This window comes from Aedes albopictus, chromosome 3 (genome assembly GCF_035046485.1).
Source record: "Aedes albopictus strain Foshan chromosome 3, AalbF5, whole genome shotgun sequence".
In the NCBI taxonomy this organism is placed as follows: Eukaryota; Metazoa; Arthropoda; class Insecta; order Diptera; family Culicidae; genus Aedes; species Aedes albopictus.
In genome coordinates this window covers 420018007-420037984 of record NC_085138.1, presented here as the reverse complement: position 1 = coordinate 420037984, position 19978 = coordinate 420018007, and the positions used below count along the sequence as shown (strand labels likewise).

The following is a 19978-nucleotide window of genomic DNA, read 5'->3' as shown; positions in this document are numbered from 1 at the left end:
CTTCATCATGGAAGCTTTTTAAGAAGCTTGCCCTTTGCGGTCTGTGAAGACCAGAAGCGGAACCCCTTGGTGGAACTCTGATCTGGCGAAGCTCAGGAAACAATGTAGAAAGAGTTGAAACAGACGACGTTCGGTTGGCTTGGAGGCTTTCTGGTCGGCTCGAAAGGCCTACAAGAAAGCTCTCCGCTCTGCTGAACGTTCAAATGTTTAACGTGTGAGTGAAGGCAGTCGGTGAAACAAAATCCTTGCGATATCTGAAGATTTTCGAGTGAGCGAACTTCGTTTGCCAAATGGCGATTTCACTTCCTCAGATAAGGAAGTTCTGGAATGCTTGTTCAGCACACACTTCCCCTGATGTGTGGATATTACATTTTCGGATGAACCTGATATCTTTTTTTGTAGTTATGATTCTCTGGTTCCGGCCCGGAGTATTGTAACTATAGAATCGATTGAGTGGGCACTAAATAGTTTTGCTCCTTTCAAATCTCCTGGGACAGATGGGATTCATCCTATTTTGATTCAGAAGGGATTTGATCATTTCAAGCATGTTTTGAAAAAAATACTTGTTTGCAGTTTTGCTACAGGGCATATTCCCAAATCCTGGCGGGATATTACTGTAAAGTTTATTCCAAAAGTGGGTCGTGCGTCGCATGAAGAAGTAAAAAGTTTCAGACCTATAAGTTTGACCTCTATTCTTCTTCTTCTTATGAAATACTTAGAACGCATTGTGGATCTTAACATCCATGATGTTCATCTGGCCAACGTGCCTTTTCATGTAAACCTACATGCCAACCATTCTGGTAAGTCCACTGTGACTCTTTTACACAAGGCTGTTTACGATATCGAGAAGGCATTCGCTCGAAAGCAATCTTGTTTGGGTGTTTTCTTAGATATCAATAATGCCTTTGACAACGTGCCTCTCGATAACACATTGGAAACCGCACGGGGTCATGGTATATTAGACTGGCCCAAATACAAAAATGTCGAAAAATTACACGGGGCACCCTCTAGCATCGTGCCTTTGGATGAGAAGAGCAATCTGTGAAAATTTCAGCTCAATCGGTTTAAAACTGAGCTGGCGCAAATGAGTTGAAGGTTTGTATGGGATCTTCAGTCCAAATATATGGGAAATTGGATGACCTCCAGTCTCTCATTCAGCACGTTGGTTGAAAGAGTTCGATTTAGCTCAGAATTGAAAGAATGGTAGTTGATACCCAACGGAACAACTTTGTAGAACACCATATCATGATAAAACTTAATTTAGTTGCGGTTTCAGCTAACGAAAGCAGGATGAGGACATCTTCCCCCCGTTTACTCTCGGTTGTTACATGCATCACGTGTTTGTCGGTCGAAACTTGCACTCTACATCATAGGCGGCTATGTTGTCCTTCATTTCAAATGCTCACGCACGTGGGCAGGTATCGAAACAATGAAGAATATTACATAGCAAACACGTGATGCATGTAACAACCGAGAGTAAACGGGGGGAAGATGTCCTCATCCTGCTTTCGTTAGCTGAAACCGCAACTAAATTAAGTTTTATCATGATATGGTGTTCTACAAAATTGTTCCTTTGGGTATCAACTACCATTCTTTCAATTCTGAGCTAAATCGAACTCGCTGAACCGGCGTACTGAGTGAGAGACTATAGGTCATCCAATTTCCCATATATTTGGACTGAAAATCCCATACAAACCTTCAACTCATTTGCGCCAGCTCAGTTTTAAACCGATTGAGCTGAATCTTTCACAGATTGTTCTTCTCATCCAAAGGTACGATTCTAGAGGGTGCCCCGTGAATTTTTTCAACTTTTTTTCTCGCCATACAAATGTGGGCCGGTCTAATGGTATATCTCCAAAGATTTCCAATTGGGTTCACCAAATGCTCAAAAACCGACATCTCTTCTCGAAATTGCGTCAAGCAGCGATTAGAAAATTGAGTGTTTGTGAATGCCCTCAAGGGGGATCCTTGTCACTTTGTGGAATCTCCGTAGCAGATACGCTGTTGAGGCAACTCAATAATAGCGGTTTTTCTACTTATGATTTTGCCGACGACTATCTAACATTGTTAGTTGGTATGTGCATCAGTACCCTTTTCAACCTGAAAAGGCTTTTCAGGTAGTTAAGGGTTGGTGTCGCCAATAGCCCTTCGGGTAATCCGAGTAAAAAGCTGCATCTACATATTGTTCTTTTTACGAAAAGGCGAAGCCGTAATGGCGTTCGACCTTTGCGTCTCTTTGATTCTGGAACCGATGTAACTGAACAGGTAAAGTATGTTGGAGTTATTCTTGATTTCAAACTTTCCTAGACACCTCACATTGAGTTCAGAATCAAGAAAGCTTGTATGGCCTTCGGGCAATGTCGGCGAACCTTTGGTACAACTTTGGGTCTAAAACCCAAGTATATCAAATGGATCTACGCAACTGTTGTTCGGCCAATATTGGCTTATGGATGTCTTGTGTGGTGGCAAAAGTGCGAAGTGAGAACGATCCAATCAAAACTAGGCCATCTCCAAAGGATGTGCCTAATGGCGATGTCTGGAGCGTTCTCTTCAACTCCCACGGCAGTGCTCGAAGTTCTGTTTGATGTTGCCCCACTACACATTCAAACAAGAAGCACTTTCTTGCACTTACCGTCTACGGATACTCGGTTTACTAGAGGAAACTCCTGTGAACCGCAGATCAACACACATCTCGTTGTTTCCACTTTTGGTGGATTGGGACAAAGTTGTCCTTGCTCCACGTGATCTTACAATTGCTTGTAATTTTCAATATAGGACATTTTCCACGAAATTCCCTTCCCGGGATGAGTGGACATCTGGTTATCTGGAGAGAAGTATTTCAGACGACATCGTATGTTACACTGATGGCTCCCTTCTCGAAGGTTGAACAGATGCTGGCGTCCACTCTCGTGAGCTAAGGCTACGTCTTACTCACTTGGTAGACACTTCATCGTTTTCAGGCTGAAATCGTTGCTCTTATGTGCGGAGTGCAATCAGCACGTAATGGACAAAGTCACATACAGTAGACGTTCGCTCGGTGCAAACGCCTTAATTGCAATGCTTTTTAACAGCAAGTCCGCTAAGTGCAACAATTTTGCAGTTATCGCACCGCTATCCGTCAAAATGAAATGTCAACAGCGATGCGATGTTTTTTTGCATGCACTTTTGCTGCAATGCGATGTTTTTCAAATGCACAATGGTTGCATTCTGCAGCAATTGACAGTTCTTTGACGTCTGTCAGTTGTTGCAGTTATCGAATTTCATTCGTGAAACATAAACATGTTGCAGTTATCGAACTTCTACACGTGATTCGGCAACTCTAGGTCAAAGTTAGTTATCGCTTGTTGAACTCAAATCGAGGAGCTGAATTTAGCAAATGCTGTTCACCTTGTATGGGTACCTGGCCAGAATAGAGACGAACCAGCCAAGGGCTAAAAGTCTCTTGAATAAAGACAAATCAATCAATCAATTACCTGGCCATTCTTTCATCGCTGGAAATGAAATGGCTGATGAGTTAGCTCGCACTGGAGCATCACATGACTTCTTTGGCCCTGGCCAGCTATTCCGATATCGAAGTGTTGGGTTAAGTTTTAGATTCACACCTGGGCTGCCACTCAGCACAAACAATAGGGTAGCGGGCCACTTGGGCAGCGGCCGGTATTTTGGGCACTCTTCGCTATAACTCAGTCGATTCTAAACCAATTGACTTGAAATTTTGTACACGGCTAGATACTATCCGTATCTCACCGCGTTCCAAAAATTGTGTCAAGTAGTACAAAATTGGCTGAGTTATAGCAGAAAAGTGCCCAAAATAGGATCCCTGCCGAGATGGTTCCATCTCCATCCTACTGGAACAGTTTGGAGTCATGTCGTCAAATTGTATTATACTGAGCCATCTTCAAGGGTGGCGTAGTATCTTACAAATCTGTTCAAGCAGAATTGCAGCACGCTGGTCAAAGCATTGACTGGCCACTGCCGACTCAGCTATCACCTGGCGAATATTCAGCAAGCTGATTCATTTGCATGTGGTAGATGTGAATCCGATTACGGAACTTTGTATCATTTGATGTGTAACTGTCCAGTTTTTGCGCAACTGCATTTCCGAGTACTTGGCAAACATTTATTAACTGAAACTGACTTCAGAAACCTGAATCTTCAGGAATGTACCCCATTAGCAACATTCTGTGTCTCCTAATTACAAGTTTTCCCAGTATACAGTGCACTAACTTGAAAGTTTTGACAGGGAAATGCGATTACATTGTTTTTCTCTAATTTAACACAAAACGTTTCAAAATTCAAGATGGTAATTATAGTCAATTTAAATTACCGCTAATTGACTTGAATATAAATATGTAACATAATACCCACCAATAAATTGAAAAAAAATTTGGAATGTATGTTAAGAATCTTTCTAGCTTCACGTAGAATTGTCCGTTCGTTCCCAAATTTGGATCATTGATAGACAACTATTTCAACTTACAGTTAAAATTTGAGATTTTCTCAATAACTTTTGAAAATGTTATTGCTAGTTGAGCATTGTTTGAAAAGTGGAAATTTTACCTGTCCCGATTATTTTGTCTATCCCCTGTATAAGTACAGTCGCAACGCAATAAAAACGAATCAAACCCGCAAAAATCAAGCTGACCGATTCATCCGTTCGTGAGTTATATTGCCTTAAAGGAAATTCGAACTCATTTTTGTGATTGCTTTCAGTTGCATAATGAACCGGTGCAGAAAAGTAGTATCATGATACTGAAACGAGTCTTATGAATTAAAAATAATAATACTGAATTTGGATTCAATCCAAATATTTTTAGGCGATGGTGTACGAAATAGCGACAAACGATAACCCACAAAAGTGTCTCTTTAATGCCGCTCTGGAAACTTTAGTGTAATATAAATACCGCTGCTTGTCTACTTGCTTCTCAACCATGTACATTTCATAAAGTCCACCCCATAGTAACATCAACAAACTTTTTCAAACGTTGCTATAATAAGGTGGGATACCACACATAGAACACAAACGTCCACGTTCATTCATCATAAAAAAGTAATGGTAACTGTAGTAGGACTAAACCATCAGGGTGGGAAACATGTAAAAGATCAAAGCTTACCTTCAGCAAATCCAGCAGAAACGGACTGGCGGCACAGAGTACGATCTTGTGCGCCGGGAAGCTTCGGCCACCGGCGGCCAACGTCACATCGACCAGATCCCCGTGGCACCGGAGCAGCTGGACGGCCGACACTAGCGATGTCCCATAGTCGCCCCACGTTAGTGAGTACAGTGAGTTTATCGGAAGCGACATTTCGCGTTGCTCTTTTCTCTACGAGCTCGAAACGCGCGGCACTGTTTGTATCACAAAAACCTCCGCTTGACTACTCGTACGGAGCTGCAGCGGGTTTTCTTCTTCTCTCTGTTTTGCGTTTCTTATTCTTCCTCCGGTTTAAACTCTTGCTGCTCGCACACTGCTGCTACTACTGCGCTGGTGCTGTTGGTGGTGGCGGCAACGAAGCAGCACTGCTCGCCACACTGATATTGTTATTCTGTACGGCACACTCTCGGGCACGGTCGCCGTACCGTGTTTGTGGTACGCTTTGGTTGTATTTTCACTTCACTTGAAAACTATAATATTCTCTGCGTCTTTCACCACGGACCGGAGCTTGCTTTACTTTATGGTTACACTACTGCCAGTATTCCACTCACTCTGGCTTCAAGTCTATGGGTGGTTTGCTACGCTGCGCTTGCTGCTACCTTTCGAAACAAAAATTTTGTTGATCATACGACGGATCGTTCAGTGTTGCCGCGGTAAGAGGTTTCAAATAGTTAAGTTCTGGTTTTAATATGATTGGAGATTATCTATATTTTGTAGAATGATTACATTCACTGTCTTTACAGTTTGTATAACAACTTAATGTCAATACTGTTGATTCATTTTTAGGACGTCAATAGTTGAAAAGAGATCAACGACAGGCTTGGTGGTGTAGTGGCAAAGCGAACTGTGCCGCAACACACAATCTGTCACCTATAGGGTAGCGAACCACTTGGGCAGCGGCCGGTATTTTGGGCACTCTTCGCTATAGATCAGTCAATTCCAGACCAATTGACTTGAAATTTTGTACACGGCTAGATACTATACGTACCTCATCGCTTTCGAAAAATTGTGTCAATTGGTTCAAAATTGGCTGAGTTATAGCAGAAAAGTGCCCAAAAGAGGACCCCTGCCGAGATGGTTCCACTTCCCTACATATGCCCTATCCATGAATCACATAACCGACGACAGGTGAAACCCAGATCGCACAACCTACCCACTAACAAATGCCCCATCTGTGCTGGTTGTGGGGATGCAGAATGCTCTCAGTAGCTGTAGTAGCAACAACCATCACACGCTAACATTCCTTTCCCTTCCCAACTGATTGTAGGGACTTGGCCGGTGCCGCTATTGATCCAAAATGTACGAGCTGCTTGTCCCAGGGGGAAAGCAGTCTCAGATTTTGCTACGATCCATGTATATGTATGGGGCTATCCATTAATACGTAATAGTTTATTGGGAGAAGGGGTTTGAAAAATCTTACGTACCATACAAAATTATTCTCATACAATAAATTTTACAAGAAAATCTTACGAAAAATCGTAAAAATTCCCTTACGTAGTAAATGGACAAGATAATAGAAAACTAGGCTACGTGGGGACGCTGAGGTGTCAAAAATCAGCAAAAAAGTTCTACGTCATTTATGGATGCTCCCACACAATTTTCTAACATGTTCGGCTCGCATAGACCCAATCATTTGAGATTTTAAATTTATTGACCCTAATGTAACGCAAGAGTGGGTGTGGAAGATCACTACTCATCATTTGCATTAGGAGTCCAGAAAACAATGGACGCTAGGATAGAAAACACGGACACGTTTTAATGCTTGCAGTGAGCTATTCGTTCCTTGATGGCCCGTTTACATATCCGTAATAATTAGCGAAAAAGCCGTAACCAACAAAATGTACACAATTTGAGTAATTGCAGGAGTGAAAAGAAGCTAGATTTGGGTTCTAAATGCTCACAAAGTTTTCTTGACATCACTTTTCTAACTATTGAAAATCACTGATTGAGTGAAAGGCGTAATCCCACTCTATTCCAAACGAACAAAAACAAGAATTACGCCTTCTACTCCTTTGTTTTGTTTGGTGTTTTGTTTACGAAAGTGAAAGGCGAAACTGAAATCAACACGTAAACACGGCGATAGTAGAAGGCGAAACTGAAATCAAAACGTAAACACGGCGAAAGCAAATGGCGAAATTCTGTCAAAATCATAAACAAGGCGAATAGTAAAAGGCGATTCTGAAAATGATATCGATTCGAGGCGCATAGTATTGGGCGAAATTAGCATACTCAGGTATCAATTCAGGCGTAATTAAATAAATGCAATTTTTAGTTCAAAATATATCAAATTCGTGCAGTGTTCTTAGAAAAACAAGAAACTATGTCAGAACTGTATCAATTAACCTTATATAAGTTGAATTATTCTGTATTACTTCTAAATAGGAATTGAAATTTGATCAGCAAAATTCGGTTGTTGTTTTCGCATTGTTATTGCTTTGTTAGTTACGCCCTATTCGCGAATTACTCCCGATATGTGATAATAATGCGTGACAATATTCTGTCGGACAATTTATTCCACGCTAGTATCGTTTACATTGCCGCTAAAAATTTAGCTGCCAAATTTGGGACAATAAATTGTCCGACTGTGTTGGTACCAAACTATCGTAATGTAAACACTTCCCTATCTGCCAATAAAACTGGCGTGATGGCATAATTAGCTGACAATTCGTCTAGCAGACCGTTTACATGATGCTAATTGTGTGGGACAATCTAATATCCTCATTATTGTCCACTAGTTTTAGCACCGAATTCAGAAGCTTCTGATTTTGTCATGCTAATTTTATTGTCTGCTAAAAAGTGTTTACATTGCGCTAAATTGACGCCAATACTGCTCGAAAATGAACTGTCGCGTAGAATTAGCAAATATGTAAACGGGCCATGAAGGAAGCACGACACTATAGACAAGGGGCTATTTTACATTTTAGCAAGCATTTCCTCAAGATTTTAGGATTTTTTCTATGATTCTCGCAGAATATCATTTTGAAATCCTTCCAGGCGTATTCCGGGGATTCTCCAGGATTTCCTTTAGAAGTTCCACCAGAAATAACTTCGAAAAGAGTTTCTCCAGGAATTTGTTCACGCATTCCTTTAGGAGATTCTTTTGCGTTACCTTTAGGTATCGTCATGGGCTTTTTGTATGTAATCTTAATATTTCCAGAAATATTTCTGCGGATACCCAAAAGGTGATTCCTCGGGTTATGTGAGGATCGATCAACTAAAAACTCATTCTCTCTCTTCCTCACCTTCGCGGTACACCCATTAGGAATGACATCAAGAAGGTGGGGGGAACGTACATAAGTTCTCTCTATTGGTAGTTCAAATAAGATTTGGGATACCGTGGAAGTTATGGAATCAAACTTGTCCGTCCCCGTACACAGCCTTTCAACAATGTTGTCCGGGGTGATATATCTACCGCATATATCCTGCATACTCGACCTTCGTTCCACGAAGTGTGGGTATTCATAGTACACATGCTCCGCGGTGTGTACAGCAGAGGCCACCCCGGCCTTAGCCTGACCGGTAAGGTAAGTATGCTCCGCGGTCTCGTCGCAGTCTACGCATTCCGGACATGCGGGGTGCCTACATGTCTGAATTTGTGCGGCCTGACAGAAATTGTTTCAAGTAAAAATTTACATCGCCATGGGGCCTGCTTGTCCAGTTGGACACGCTCGCTATGAGTTTGTGTGTCCACCTACCCTTGCTGGAGTATGTGATCCCATTCCCTCTGCTACTTCAGTATAGACGATGTTCTGGCAATCCGCTTCGCGCCTCTTATGCCGCGTCTCTCGAAGCACTGCTCAATGTTCATCATCTGCCACCGCTAGTGCTATTGGGCATCATGCCCGATAGTACACATATCCCGTCCTTTGAGACCGTGCGGTATGCACTGACCACCCTAAGATACATCGGCTTTAGGACATTTGGTCGAATGACATTTGGTCGAATGACGTTTGGTCGAATGACATTTGGTCGAAAGTACGTTTGGTCGAAAGGACATTTGGTCGAATGGACATTTGGTCGAAACCCTTTTTGTGGAAGACGCAGCATATGACATTTAGTCGAATGGACAATTCGTCGAATGGACATCTGGTCAAAAGGCACTAACCGATGAAAAGAGATTTAAGTGCAAAAAAATATTATAGATTTCGGTATCTGAACTCATTTGTTACTGAGCTTATTTGGCTGAAAGTGTGTTTGGTCGAATGAACGATAAGTCGTATATAAATTTCATCGTGTTAAATAATATCAAACATGAAAAAGCAATGTTGATTTTTCATCGAAGATTTCTCCTTATTTTTAATATTGGCTCTTCTTTCAAGTTTCATCATTTCATTGCGTTTTTGTGTAGCACATACTGGCTTTTCCATCAAAGGTTTCTCCTTCTTTTCAACATATGCTGTTCTTTTAAGTTTGTTATTTATGCTGACAGTGGACATTATGGTTGTGTTTTTTTTTATCGATGATTTTTCCTTCTTTTGAACATAGGCTATTCTTTCAAGTTTCGTATTTGTATTATGTTTGAATATTATAGCTGCTGTCTTTTTTTCTCATGTATTTTTCCTTCTTTGAAACATAGGCTATTCTTTCAAGTTTATTAACCCTCCTAGGATGTTAGGTTTTTCGCACCAAGATGGCGTAATGCACGTTCAGTGTGCCTGTCATATTGACCCCAACATCGTTTTCCTGAACCAACTGTTGAATGTTTTAGAAGAAATTTTTGCTTAGCTTATATAGCTGTTCTTCATTAGCTGATGCCTTTTTTTAGATATTTCTCCTTCTTTCAAACATGGCTCGTCTTTCATGTTTACTAATTTCATTGCGTTTTCATGTACCACCTGCTCATTTGTTTATCAGTGTTTTTTCCTTCTGTTTTTTTTTCACGTTTCCACCATGTTCACATGTTGAAGCTGCAGATTTTTCATCTGATATTTTTCCTTCTTTTAAACATAGGTTGTTCTTTAACCCTTATGTGGCCGGCAGGGTACCCGGGTACCCAGCACCCATTTAAAATACACGGTGTAGAAAAAAGCAAAAAGTTTGCCGGCCACATAACGGTTAATTTAGTAATTCACTTGAACTGAGCACGAGTTGAAAATAATATAAATGCTTTCAATGTTTTGATTGAAACACAATAGTCATTTAAACTGCTTAAGAACGCCCGTTCAGATACCGATTCAGCTCCGAACTCATATGTGCTTACTCTATCGATACGTTATACGAATAAACTGGTCCGGTCACCCGGAGTTTCAGAAAATCCGTAAATATAAATATACATTGTGAGGTTGAGGAGTACGAAAGTGTTATTGATTGCCATGACTTTTTGAGATTTCTTTTCTGGAATAGCCAGCTAATGGACTGATGACAAGACTGATTGGACAAGACTATTGGTTTATAATCTTTGATGGTTATTATAGCTGAAATGCCGAACATGTTCCTGAAAATCTGGATTTTCCGAAAACCACGGTAATCAATCCGGTTCACTCGGAAATACTCCCAATAAAAGAGAAGTTTATGAATCGAGTCCCAAAAATGTTCAAATCTTTGACAAAATGGCGGATATATAACCATTTCTGTTTTGAGGATACCAGGGTATCATGCAGGCATTGTGCGAATGTAGTTATGTAGAGCTTGCTCGCGTTCCAACTGAAAAATTTTCAAATATTTCTGATCGCAGCGTGCCGAGTTTAAACTTTAACGCGTTTAAATGCGTCACTATTTTCATGTTATCCTTTTATGGTAGTATCAATCTGCAAGCAAGTATCATCACTCGGGTATCGCTAGGTGTGTGTTTGAACATTCTGTTGCTGTTAAATCAATCTGTTTTATCTAGTTTTGCTTTTCTGGTAGTTGAAGGTTTTAAGCAGGCTTCCTTACCGGGGCTGCTCTGCCTACATGGCGCTCAAGGAGCTACTTGGGTATCCACCTCCCTATTGAGTATTCGGAACGCAGCTCTTCAAGCGGAAAGACAACAGTGCGCGGACTGCACTACCTGCTAAGCACGTAACTCTTATCTAGCAGTTTTTGTCATCAACTGATCTAGTGTCTTTTCATCAGTTCGACCAGATGTCCATTCGACGAATTGTCCGTTCGACTAAATGTCATATGTTTCCTACTCCCTAATATGGGTTTCGACCAAATGTCCATTCGACCAAACGTCCGTTCGACCAAATGTACTTTCGACTAAATGTCATTCGACCAAACGTCATTCGACCAAATGTCTTTCGACGAAATGTCATAGATCCGTTTTGTCGTGCTTGAGTGCCAACTGTCTCAACCCCATCCAGTCCTCTACTATGCCAATTGCGTGCGTTGTTGTCAGTTCCAATACCTCTATCGACTTGCCGCACACCACAAGGGTAATGTCATCGGCAAAGCCGACCAGTTTTACGCCCGGTGGAAGTTTGAGCTTCAATACGCCATCATACGCTGCGTTTCATAGTACTGGGCCCAGGATGGTCCTCTGAGGCACTTCCGCGCGGATGTTGTAGCTCCTCTCGCCTTCCTCGGTGTCATAGAATAGCACCCTATTCTGAAAGTAGCTCTACAGGTAGCCTAGTGGTTAAGGCTATGGATCGCCAATCCGGAGACGGCGGGTACGATTCCGGTTCCGGTCGGGAAAATTTTCTCGACTCTCTGGGCTGCAGGCAGGGCATAGTGTATCATTGTACTTGCCTCACAATAGGGAAGCGAAATCGTCTCGGCAGAACTCCTATTTTGGGCATTTTTCTGCTATAACTCAGCCTATTTCGAACCAATTGACACAATTTTTGAAACACGGTGAGAGACGTATAGTATGTAGCCGTATACAAAATTTCAAGTTAATTGGTTTGGAATTGACTGAGTTTTAGCGAAGAGTGCCACTACCCAAGTGGCTCGCTACCCTATACAAATCCATGCATTGACAGGCAAAGAAAGCCAATTAATAACTGCGGAGTGTGGAAGTGCACAAAGAACACTAAGTTGAAGCGAGGCAGGCCAAGTCCCAGTAGGGACGTAGAGCCAGTAAGAAGAAGAAGAAGCTCTCTCAGTATCCGGCATAGGCTTACCGGGACTCGACCCTTCGGATCGACTCTTCCGGAAGACGAACTGGTTATCCGAGGCCAGAGTCATCGGGTTATTCGATACAGACCATCAGCCATGTGGCTTCCCGGGTTTGAGCAGTAGAACCTATCTTTGCCTTTTTCACCTTTCCGGAAATTCGCCTCGTCTGTCGTCTAGGCACATCTGCATAGCCATTCTGAACATGTCAGCTCGTCGTTCGTTACCGGGGCAACGTCGCTTTGGCCGGTTTGGCCACAGGGAACGGGGGCTCATGGTCTTGTATCGTGGCGCGATCCCTCTAGGTAATCTCATTGGTTGGATACCTCAAAGAGTTGCAGACTCATGAGTTTCCTCCAGGAGTTCCGTATGGAAATCAACCAGATGCTAAAAATTCCTGCTGGAGATACTATGAGGAGTTCATCAGGAATTGTAGTACCTACTCCAAGAATTGGAAGGAATTCGCCCAAGGGATGCTCATAAATTCATACAGTTCTTAATGAGATTCACCCAGATTTTCTTCAGACATTTTTGTGGTTCCAACTTTTTGCTATTTGAATAGGGAGCCTTATTTAGAATAGTATATATAATACTATACCCCTGCTGGAACCAGGCCTACTACCCCATTTAGCGTTTTACGACCACTTTTGCAGGTTTATGAGAGTATTCGGTGTCAAAGTTGTATAAGAAATGTTATTTAGCTCCCTTCACCTCAATTATTACATCTTTTACGTATTCTTAGCATTACATCCCCACTGGCATACAGCATTTACACTCCAAACAACATTACAGTAGAAAGACAGCAGTGAAGGCTAGTCTGGGAGTGATAAAGTCAGTAACGGACAAGTCCGCTCAATCTTATGAAATCCCTAGAGAAATCCCGCATAAATTTCTGTTAGAGTTCGTGGAAGAATCACTGGAGAAATTCTGTGAGATATTCCCGGATAAATTTTTACCGGAATATGCAAAATATGGTAAAATTCCAAAAGAATTCATGGAATAATCACATGAGGAAGAAATCTCAAATGGAGTCCAAGCAAGAATCCTAGCCGGAATTTCACAGCGGGAAAAAATCTCAGAGGGAATTCCTGAAGTAATTAAAGAAAAATCTTGGAATCATCTTAGGAAGAATTCCTGGAAAATCCAATCTTTGAAGAAATTCATGGTGGAGTCCCATCAGGTATTCCTGGAGAAATCCTAGCAAGAATTTTCTGAGGAATTACCGGTAAAACACCTGTACAAATACCTGGAACAATCTCAGGATTTTTTCTGCTTGAATCTGGGGAGGAAATCCTATAGAAATTCAACCAAAATGTGCTGGATAAGTTCTAGCAGGAATTTCTGGGTATATCTTAACAAAAACTCTTAGCGTTTACGTTGAAGAATAAATTATAATTACAACTCTTTGAACAGGAATATTGTATTATTGGAGCTTTTTTGAAAGTTTACACCTGCGCCACCTGCTGAAAAGATTTCTTACTTATAAATTACATCAACAGATAACGCTTGACACTTGACGTGTTCCAGATTCACGAAGAAGATTCTGGCTTTATACGATATTGGTTTCAATAGTTGGATATAAATAGGCATGCTTTGAATTTGACTTATGCAGCATCCATTTATTACGTAACGCTCTTTTGTATGAAACTCCTATAATTTTTGTATGGGCCGTAACGCGCGGCCGTACTCCTCCCTCCCCCTAGAGCGTTACGTTATTTGTGGATGGCGTCTTGTGTGTGTTCTTACATATTTTTAGAAATGTGTATATAAAATACAATGATGAAGAAAATATAGATAGTGCTACTTTTCCCCGAATGGCTCGTTTCCCCGAAAAGAATCTACATTACATTCTTGTTCGAAATGATCACTTGCCACAAAATGTTCGTGATCCGGTTGAATAGATTGATTAAAAAATTAAGCGATCACAATTTGACAAGTCGTTAGGGTCAATTTGGTTCTAGAAAGAACGAGCAGCAATGAAAAGAAGGAGGCATATAACCATTCTTCATTCAGCAGGGTTTCAGCTGGTCTGAGGAGCAATAAAACTTGAAAGAACCGCCTATAAAATAAAGAAGGGTGTGATTCGGCGGGGAAATGGGTCATTCGGGGAAACGGCATTCGGGGAATCGGTATTTGGGGAACCGACATACGGGGAAAAGTAGCACAACCGTTTTGGACACCCTCATGTATATACAATTTGGACAGGGCAATTATCTCAATGTTTAGCCATGAATACTGCATTATCATGAAAGTAACATAAATTAACAAATATTTTTTTGTAAATAATCAAATTTTTCCGCTTTACATGCATCTATTTTGATGATAACTAGGCTCAGTGTACCAGTTATGGCTATAGTACCTCAAATTCGCCATAGTTGATTTTCAACCTTTTATGATGCAAATCTACAAGAAAAAAATCGTGAACAACAGATCACGATCACAAAAGATGGTTGCAATCATTCAAACTTCACAATTTGCTCAAATTATGATAGAAATAATTAATTTTCCTTAACTTTTCGGCTTCCTTGCACCCTATTTCGCCATAGTGTACCAGTTATGGCAAACCCCGTAAGGAATGCATGTAAATAGTGCGAAGTGGAACCGAAATTAACAAATGTGTCCATAACTGGTACAGGGTTCCTATCATTGGCACACGTCGTAATAAATACTTAAAGTAGTTTTGGCTCGAGTTCTATATTTTCCTGTTAAGTATGAAAACTAATCTATCATTTGACATATCGATGACATTCGTCGGTCTTCTTCTTATTTTTGTAGAAATAGTTTTCCTTAGGTAGTGCGACAACTGGTACAGGCACCCTATTACAGTTTTTGTTGAAATCGAGGAAATATCGCCAGAACCACATAATACGCCTCCAAGTATGCAATCGCCCAGCATCCCCATGTAGTTCGACAGATGACCAAAATATATTTAGTTACAGTAGAAAACTTGTAATGTATTTTGGACACCACCTATTTTTGGCGTTCTAGATGAATGTTAAGAGATTGGGAGCCCAACGCAAGCATAACTTTTCAATCCGACGTAACTCGAGAATGTAAACAAATCCGGGTTTACTGCTGCATGCATGATTCATAAAGCAAATTGAAGAATCCACATCACTATTTGATGATTTATTGCTTAATTTGTTTAACTAAGCATATTTTTCGAAACGACGTATCTAACTATTTTGATGTTTACAACTTTACTGATAGATACACAGTTTTGAAATATGAGAAAACCAAACGACGTATCTAGCCAAAATCAAAAGTAACAGATACACCAGGTTTACGTTGAATAATAAATTACAATTACAATTACAATTACCAAACTGGTACCATACAAAAGCGACGTATCTGGCATGACGTATCTCTAACCAACCCGGTGTATGTGTATTTTTGTCAAAATTCATTGTGACAATGATATGGAATGAGTAGGTTTTGTTTCTTACCTAGTGCGTGCTATATCCCTGGTGATGTTAAGCACGAAAAAACTTATGGAAAGTTTTTTTTATAAAAAACTATTTTAGTGAAATGGTCGTCAACATTGACCATGAATTTACTCAGATCAGTGAAAAAGTTAGATACGACGATTTGAAAAATTATGCTTGAACGCTTCTTTATTGAACAGTTTTCATTGTATGAAGGCTTTTAAATTTCTTACAATTATCAATTCAACGATTTTGAGGTAAATATTGTATGTGACTGTGAAGTGTGTGTCTTCTTGCATACCTGTGCATTTGAGGGGTTTTAGTGAAAAATTTTACATTTTCGATAATGTTGAAGTAAATTCTTAATTCGGGAGTAATTCGCGAATAGGGCGTAACTAACAAAACAGTAACAATGCGAAAACAACAACCGAATTTTGCTAATCAAATTTCAATTCCTATTTAGAAGTAATACAGAATAATTCAACTCAAATAAGGTTAATTGATACAGTTCTGACATAGTTTCTTGTTTTTCTGAGAACACTGCACGAATTTGATATTTTTTGCACTAAAAATTGCATTTATTTAATTACGCCTGAATTGATACCTGAGAATGATAATTTCGCCCAATACTATGCGCCTCGAATCGATATCATTTTCAGAATCGCCTTTTACTATTCGCCTTATTTATGATTTTGACAGAATTTCGCCATTTGCTTTCGCCGTGTTTACGTTTTGATTTCAGTTTCGCCTTCTACTATCGCCGTGTTTACGTGTTGATTTCAGTTTCGCCTCTCACTTTCGTAAACAAAACACCAAACAAAACAAAGGAGTAGAAGGCGTAATTCTTGTTTTTGTTCGTTTGGAATAGAATGGAATTACGCCTTTCACTCAATCAGTGATTTTCAATAGTTAGAAAAGTGATATCAAGGAAACTTTGTGAGCATTTAGAAGACAAATCTAGCATCTTTTCACTCCTGCAATTACTCAAATTGTGTACATTTTGTTGGTTACGGCTTTTTCGCTAATTATTACGGAATTGTTAGGCGTATTTTCAACGTAAGTCATCAGAATAGGGTCTGTTTGATCCAATAATCGATATTCAGAAGTATTTACTTTTATTTGCTTTCCGGAACAAGACATACATCGCAGTGCATGACCAAATTATATTTTTTTACCTTACTTATAAATATTTATTAACTTTTGATCAACATCAACAGATAACGTTTGACGCTTCACCACTTCTAGATAAACACAAAAGAAGAATCTTGTCAAGTATTATACAATAAAGGCTGAAAACCACTGCTGGGTGATCATTAGGATATATATTTTTTGAATATTACTTTAACACTAAATTAAGGAAAAAATATTTGCTTCGATTCATCGTAACGAAGATAAAAATGCAATTACGTTACATCGACGTATGTCTGTATTTTAATAATTACGCGAACCTGTTACATTGTATCCTTAGGAGAGGTCTACGAAACAACCAAGTGCTTCAAACGTGTTTATAAAGTTTTATTGTAATTTTTATGGTTAAACATAAATCAAGTTATAACACCAAAAGATCAACAAAAGCTATTGTACATACCGATGTCGGCATGCAATAATACCCTCATAGAAAGGAGAACACAGAGAATCGAAAGAATGAAAACAAAATCAATGAGAATAGTATAATGTTTCATAGGATCATGGAACGCCGAGAGCTGATCAACATAAACAGAGAACAATCATGCTCTTGTTTACAATCTCCAGAGCCAGAGGGAATAACACCCGCGCTTTGAAACCCTCCCAAAACTGGCAACACTGACGAACACGATCCGCTAGCTGGCGCGTACGCTCACCTCTCACACCACTACTCACTACTTCTCTGCGCTTTGTGGTGCGGTGGCCTGGCTTGCCTTCACACACTCCGACTCCGCTTCTCTTCTTCCACTACCCCTCCACTTTCCGCACACTTCACCCAAACTTCCCTATTTCTTCGGTAGGTTCGGTACTTCTTGCTCACACTACTCTGCTGCTACTTCTGACCCGCAAAACGAAACCGAACGGGCGATGACGCCTCTCACTCTAGCGACCGAATAAAGAAAAAAAATGGAAAAATCGACCGAAAATTTTAAGGGGTTTTGCTCGAAAGTTCGGAATAAAATTTCGATTCCTCGGAATCAAAATATTATCCTGCGTTTAATCCCGGAGTGGACTATTATCACACTGCTCGCAAGAGGGATTTGCTCCGGGGGTCTCCGGGAGCGAACGAAAATCCTCCGCACTCTTCACAGCTCTTGTCTGCTCTGCGCTGCTGCTGGCCACGACGGTCTGCTTCTTTTTTCTACTGCTGCACACTACTTTCCCAAGATGTCTCTCCGTCGACGACGTCGTCGTCAGCCACCACCGAAAAAGAGGGCCACACAAAAACGAAAAATCCCGTTCGATTTTTACGCACCAAAACGTGTCCAAAACTGCGCAAAAACAGCGAAAAACCACAACCCGGACTGGGAACTCACGATAGGAACCACTTTCGACGCCGGATGTGACCGGATACGGGCGTATTTCACTGCTTAAAACCGAAGCGCTAGGTTTCCACTTTTTACTGCGCGAGGCGCACACTAAACTCACTCGACTCCCGAAAATCGAAAAATCGCGATTTGCTCGCGCGACCACGACAAGACGTCCGACGTCCACGACTTGGGTGAAAATTTTCTCTTTCCCAGCGAAAATCGCACCAAACACACTTTCGATCCGATCCAGGGAAAACAAGGGATGAAGAGCTTCTCGGACTCACAAATTTCTGTGCGCTCCCAAACCTGCGATATGGGAAAGGAAACCAACCTCTGGAGCTCTGGAGCGATATTTCGAGAAAGCGTTTCCACTTCTTCTTCGCACGACTGCACTGCACGACACTCGAATACGCGATGCGATGGATGATGATGGCCGCCAGAGAAAAAATTGCGCTTGCGAGAAAAAATCGATTTCAGTGCGAGCGGGAGCGCTGCGGTGCTGCTGGATGCGGGTTCGAGGAGACGGCACACTTCCAACGAGAACGACGTCGACGGATGCGGCTGTGTGCGTGAGTTTTGTGAGCTGGTTGCCTGCTTTGGGAACCCGAAGCGAAGAGAGCCTGCGTGGATTTCTCGCTGTTTGCTGGGAGAGCGAGCGAGAGGGAGAAATGAAATGTCCTGCGTGAGGGAAAGTGAGATGACTCGATGCATCAGTTGAAGATCACAAAACTACCCGATGAAAAAGCGCTCAAAAAGAGAGGGATTTTGATGTCACCCATCGTGAATCTTTTAGCACAGACTTTTAGGCAACCATTCAAAATTTATTGCATTAAGCAAAATAAAAAAAATAATACAGCGGCCGTTCGCTCGTTGCAAACCCGCTCGTTGCAACGCTTTTTAGTTGCAAGTCCGTTAATTGCAAAATTTGACAAGTTTTTGCAATTAAAAAGCAATCAAATGTCAAATTCGTGCTGTCAGTTATGCTGGCACCAGGCCCCTGACACGGCCTATATCAATGCATTGGAATCATGGTAGACAGGATGTCCTGGGGCCTGTAGCATAATGAAAATTTTACTAATAATATTAGTCTTGCAGCTTGTAACTTGTAATAACCTGTTGCATAAAAATCCTAAAAGTACAAATTACAAGTCTAAGACCGTTCGCAATGCTGTTTTATTTTGTATGGCGAGTTTTAAAATTTTTAAAACTCGCCATACAAAATAAAACAGCATTGCGAACGGCCTAATATTATTAGTCGGTTGGACTCCTGGGCCCTGTAGCATAATCGGGCTAATAATATTAGCTACAAGTTACAAGTTACAAGTACTAATATTACAAGTACTAATAATTTGTATTGCATAAAGGCTCAATTTTCCACTAATATTATTAGCACTTGTAATACAGTGCCCATTAGCGTGGTTCAAAAAATCGTTTTTGCTCCACACCACTTATTCGATTCCTAACCAGATTATATGCCTTCTCACAAAATTTGAGCTCATTTGGTTGAAAATTGAGACTGCAAAATCCCTTCAAAGTTTGTATGGGAATTACTATGGGAAAACGATGTTTTTCATTCAATAAACCGTAGCATTTCCCCAAGTGCCCAAGTGGGTTAGTCGACCCTTGGTAATCCTAGGCTACTCTATCAGCTGCAACTTTGCTGAAGACCGCATTCAAATCGGACGCCTCATTAATTAGTTACCGATTTTTATCCAGAATCGAAATCTTTACTCATGCTGGTTAAACTATTCGGTGGGCATCACTGCATTCTGCAGTGGAACATAGTAGCCATGATTTCAGTGTGCTATCTTTGGCGCCATATGCAGCAATGTTGCCTGCTGGGAAGCTGGAGGATCATAGCTAAAGT

At 40.9% G+C, this 19978-nt stretch overlaps 1 protein-coding gene across 10 annotated transcripts in view; it reads right to left on the bottom strand.

Annotated features, from left to right (window-relative positions):
• Positions 1–18648, bottom strand: part of LOC109403350 (transcription factor GAGA) — a 47770-nt gene extending 29122 nt beyond the window's left edge. Inside the window, exons 1-3 of one of the 10 annotated variants that reach the window (XM_029875729.2) lie at positions 18118–18648; positions 17477–17683; positions 5115–5752 (exon numbers count right to left, since the gene is read on the bottom strand). In XM_029875729.2, the coding sequence (XP_029731589.1) occupies positions 5115–5306 (192 nt within the window). In that variant the 5' untranslated portion in view covers positions 5307–5752; positions 17477–17683; positions 18118–18648. Of the gene's footprint in view, positions 1–5114; positions 5753–17457 lie in introns of all 10 variants that reach the window. The other 9 variants (XM_062856349.1, XM_062856350.1, XM_019684262.3 and 6 more) reach the window with 9 other exon arrangements.
• Between the last annotated feature and the right edge of the window lie 1330 nt (positions 18649–19978).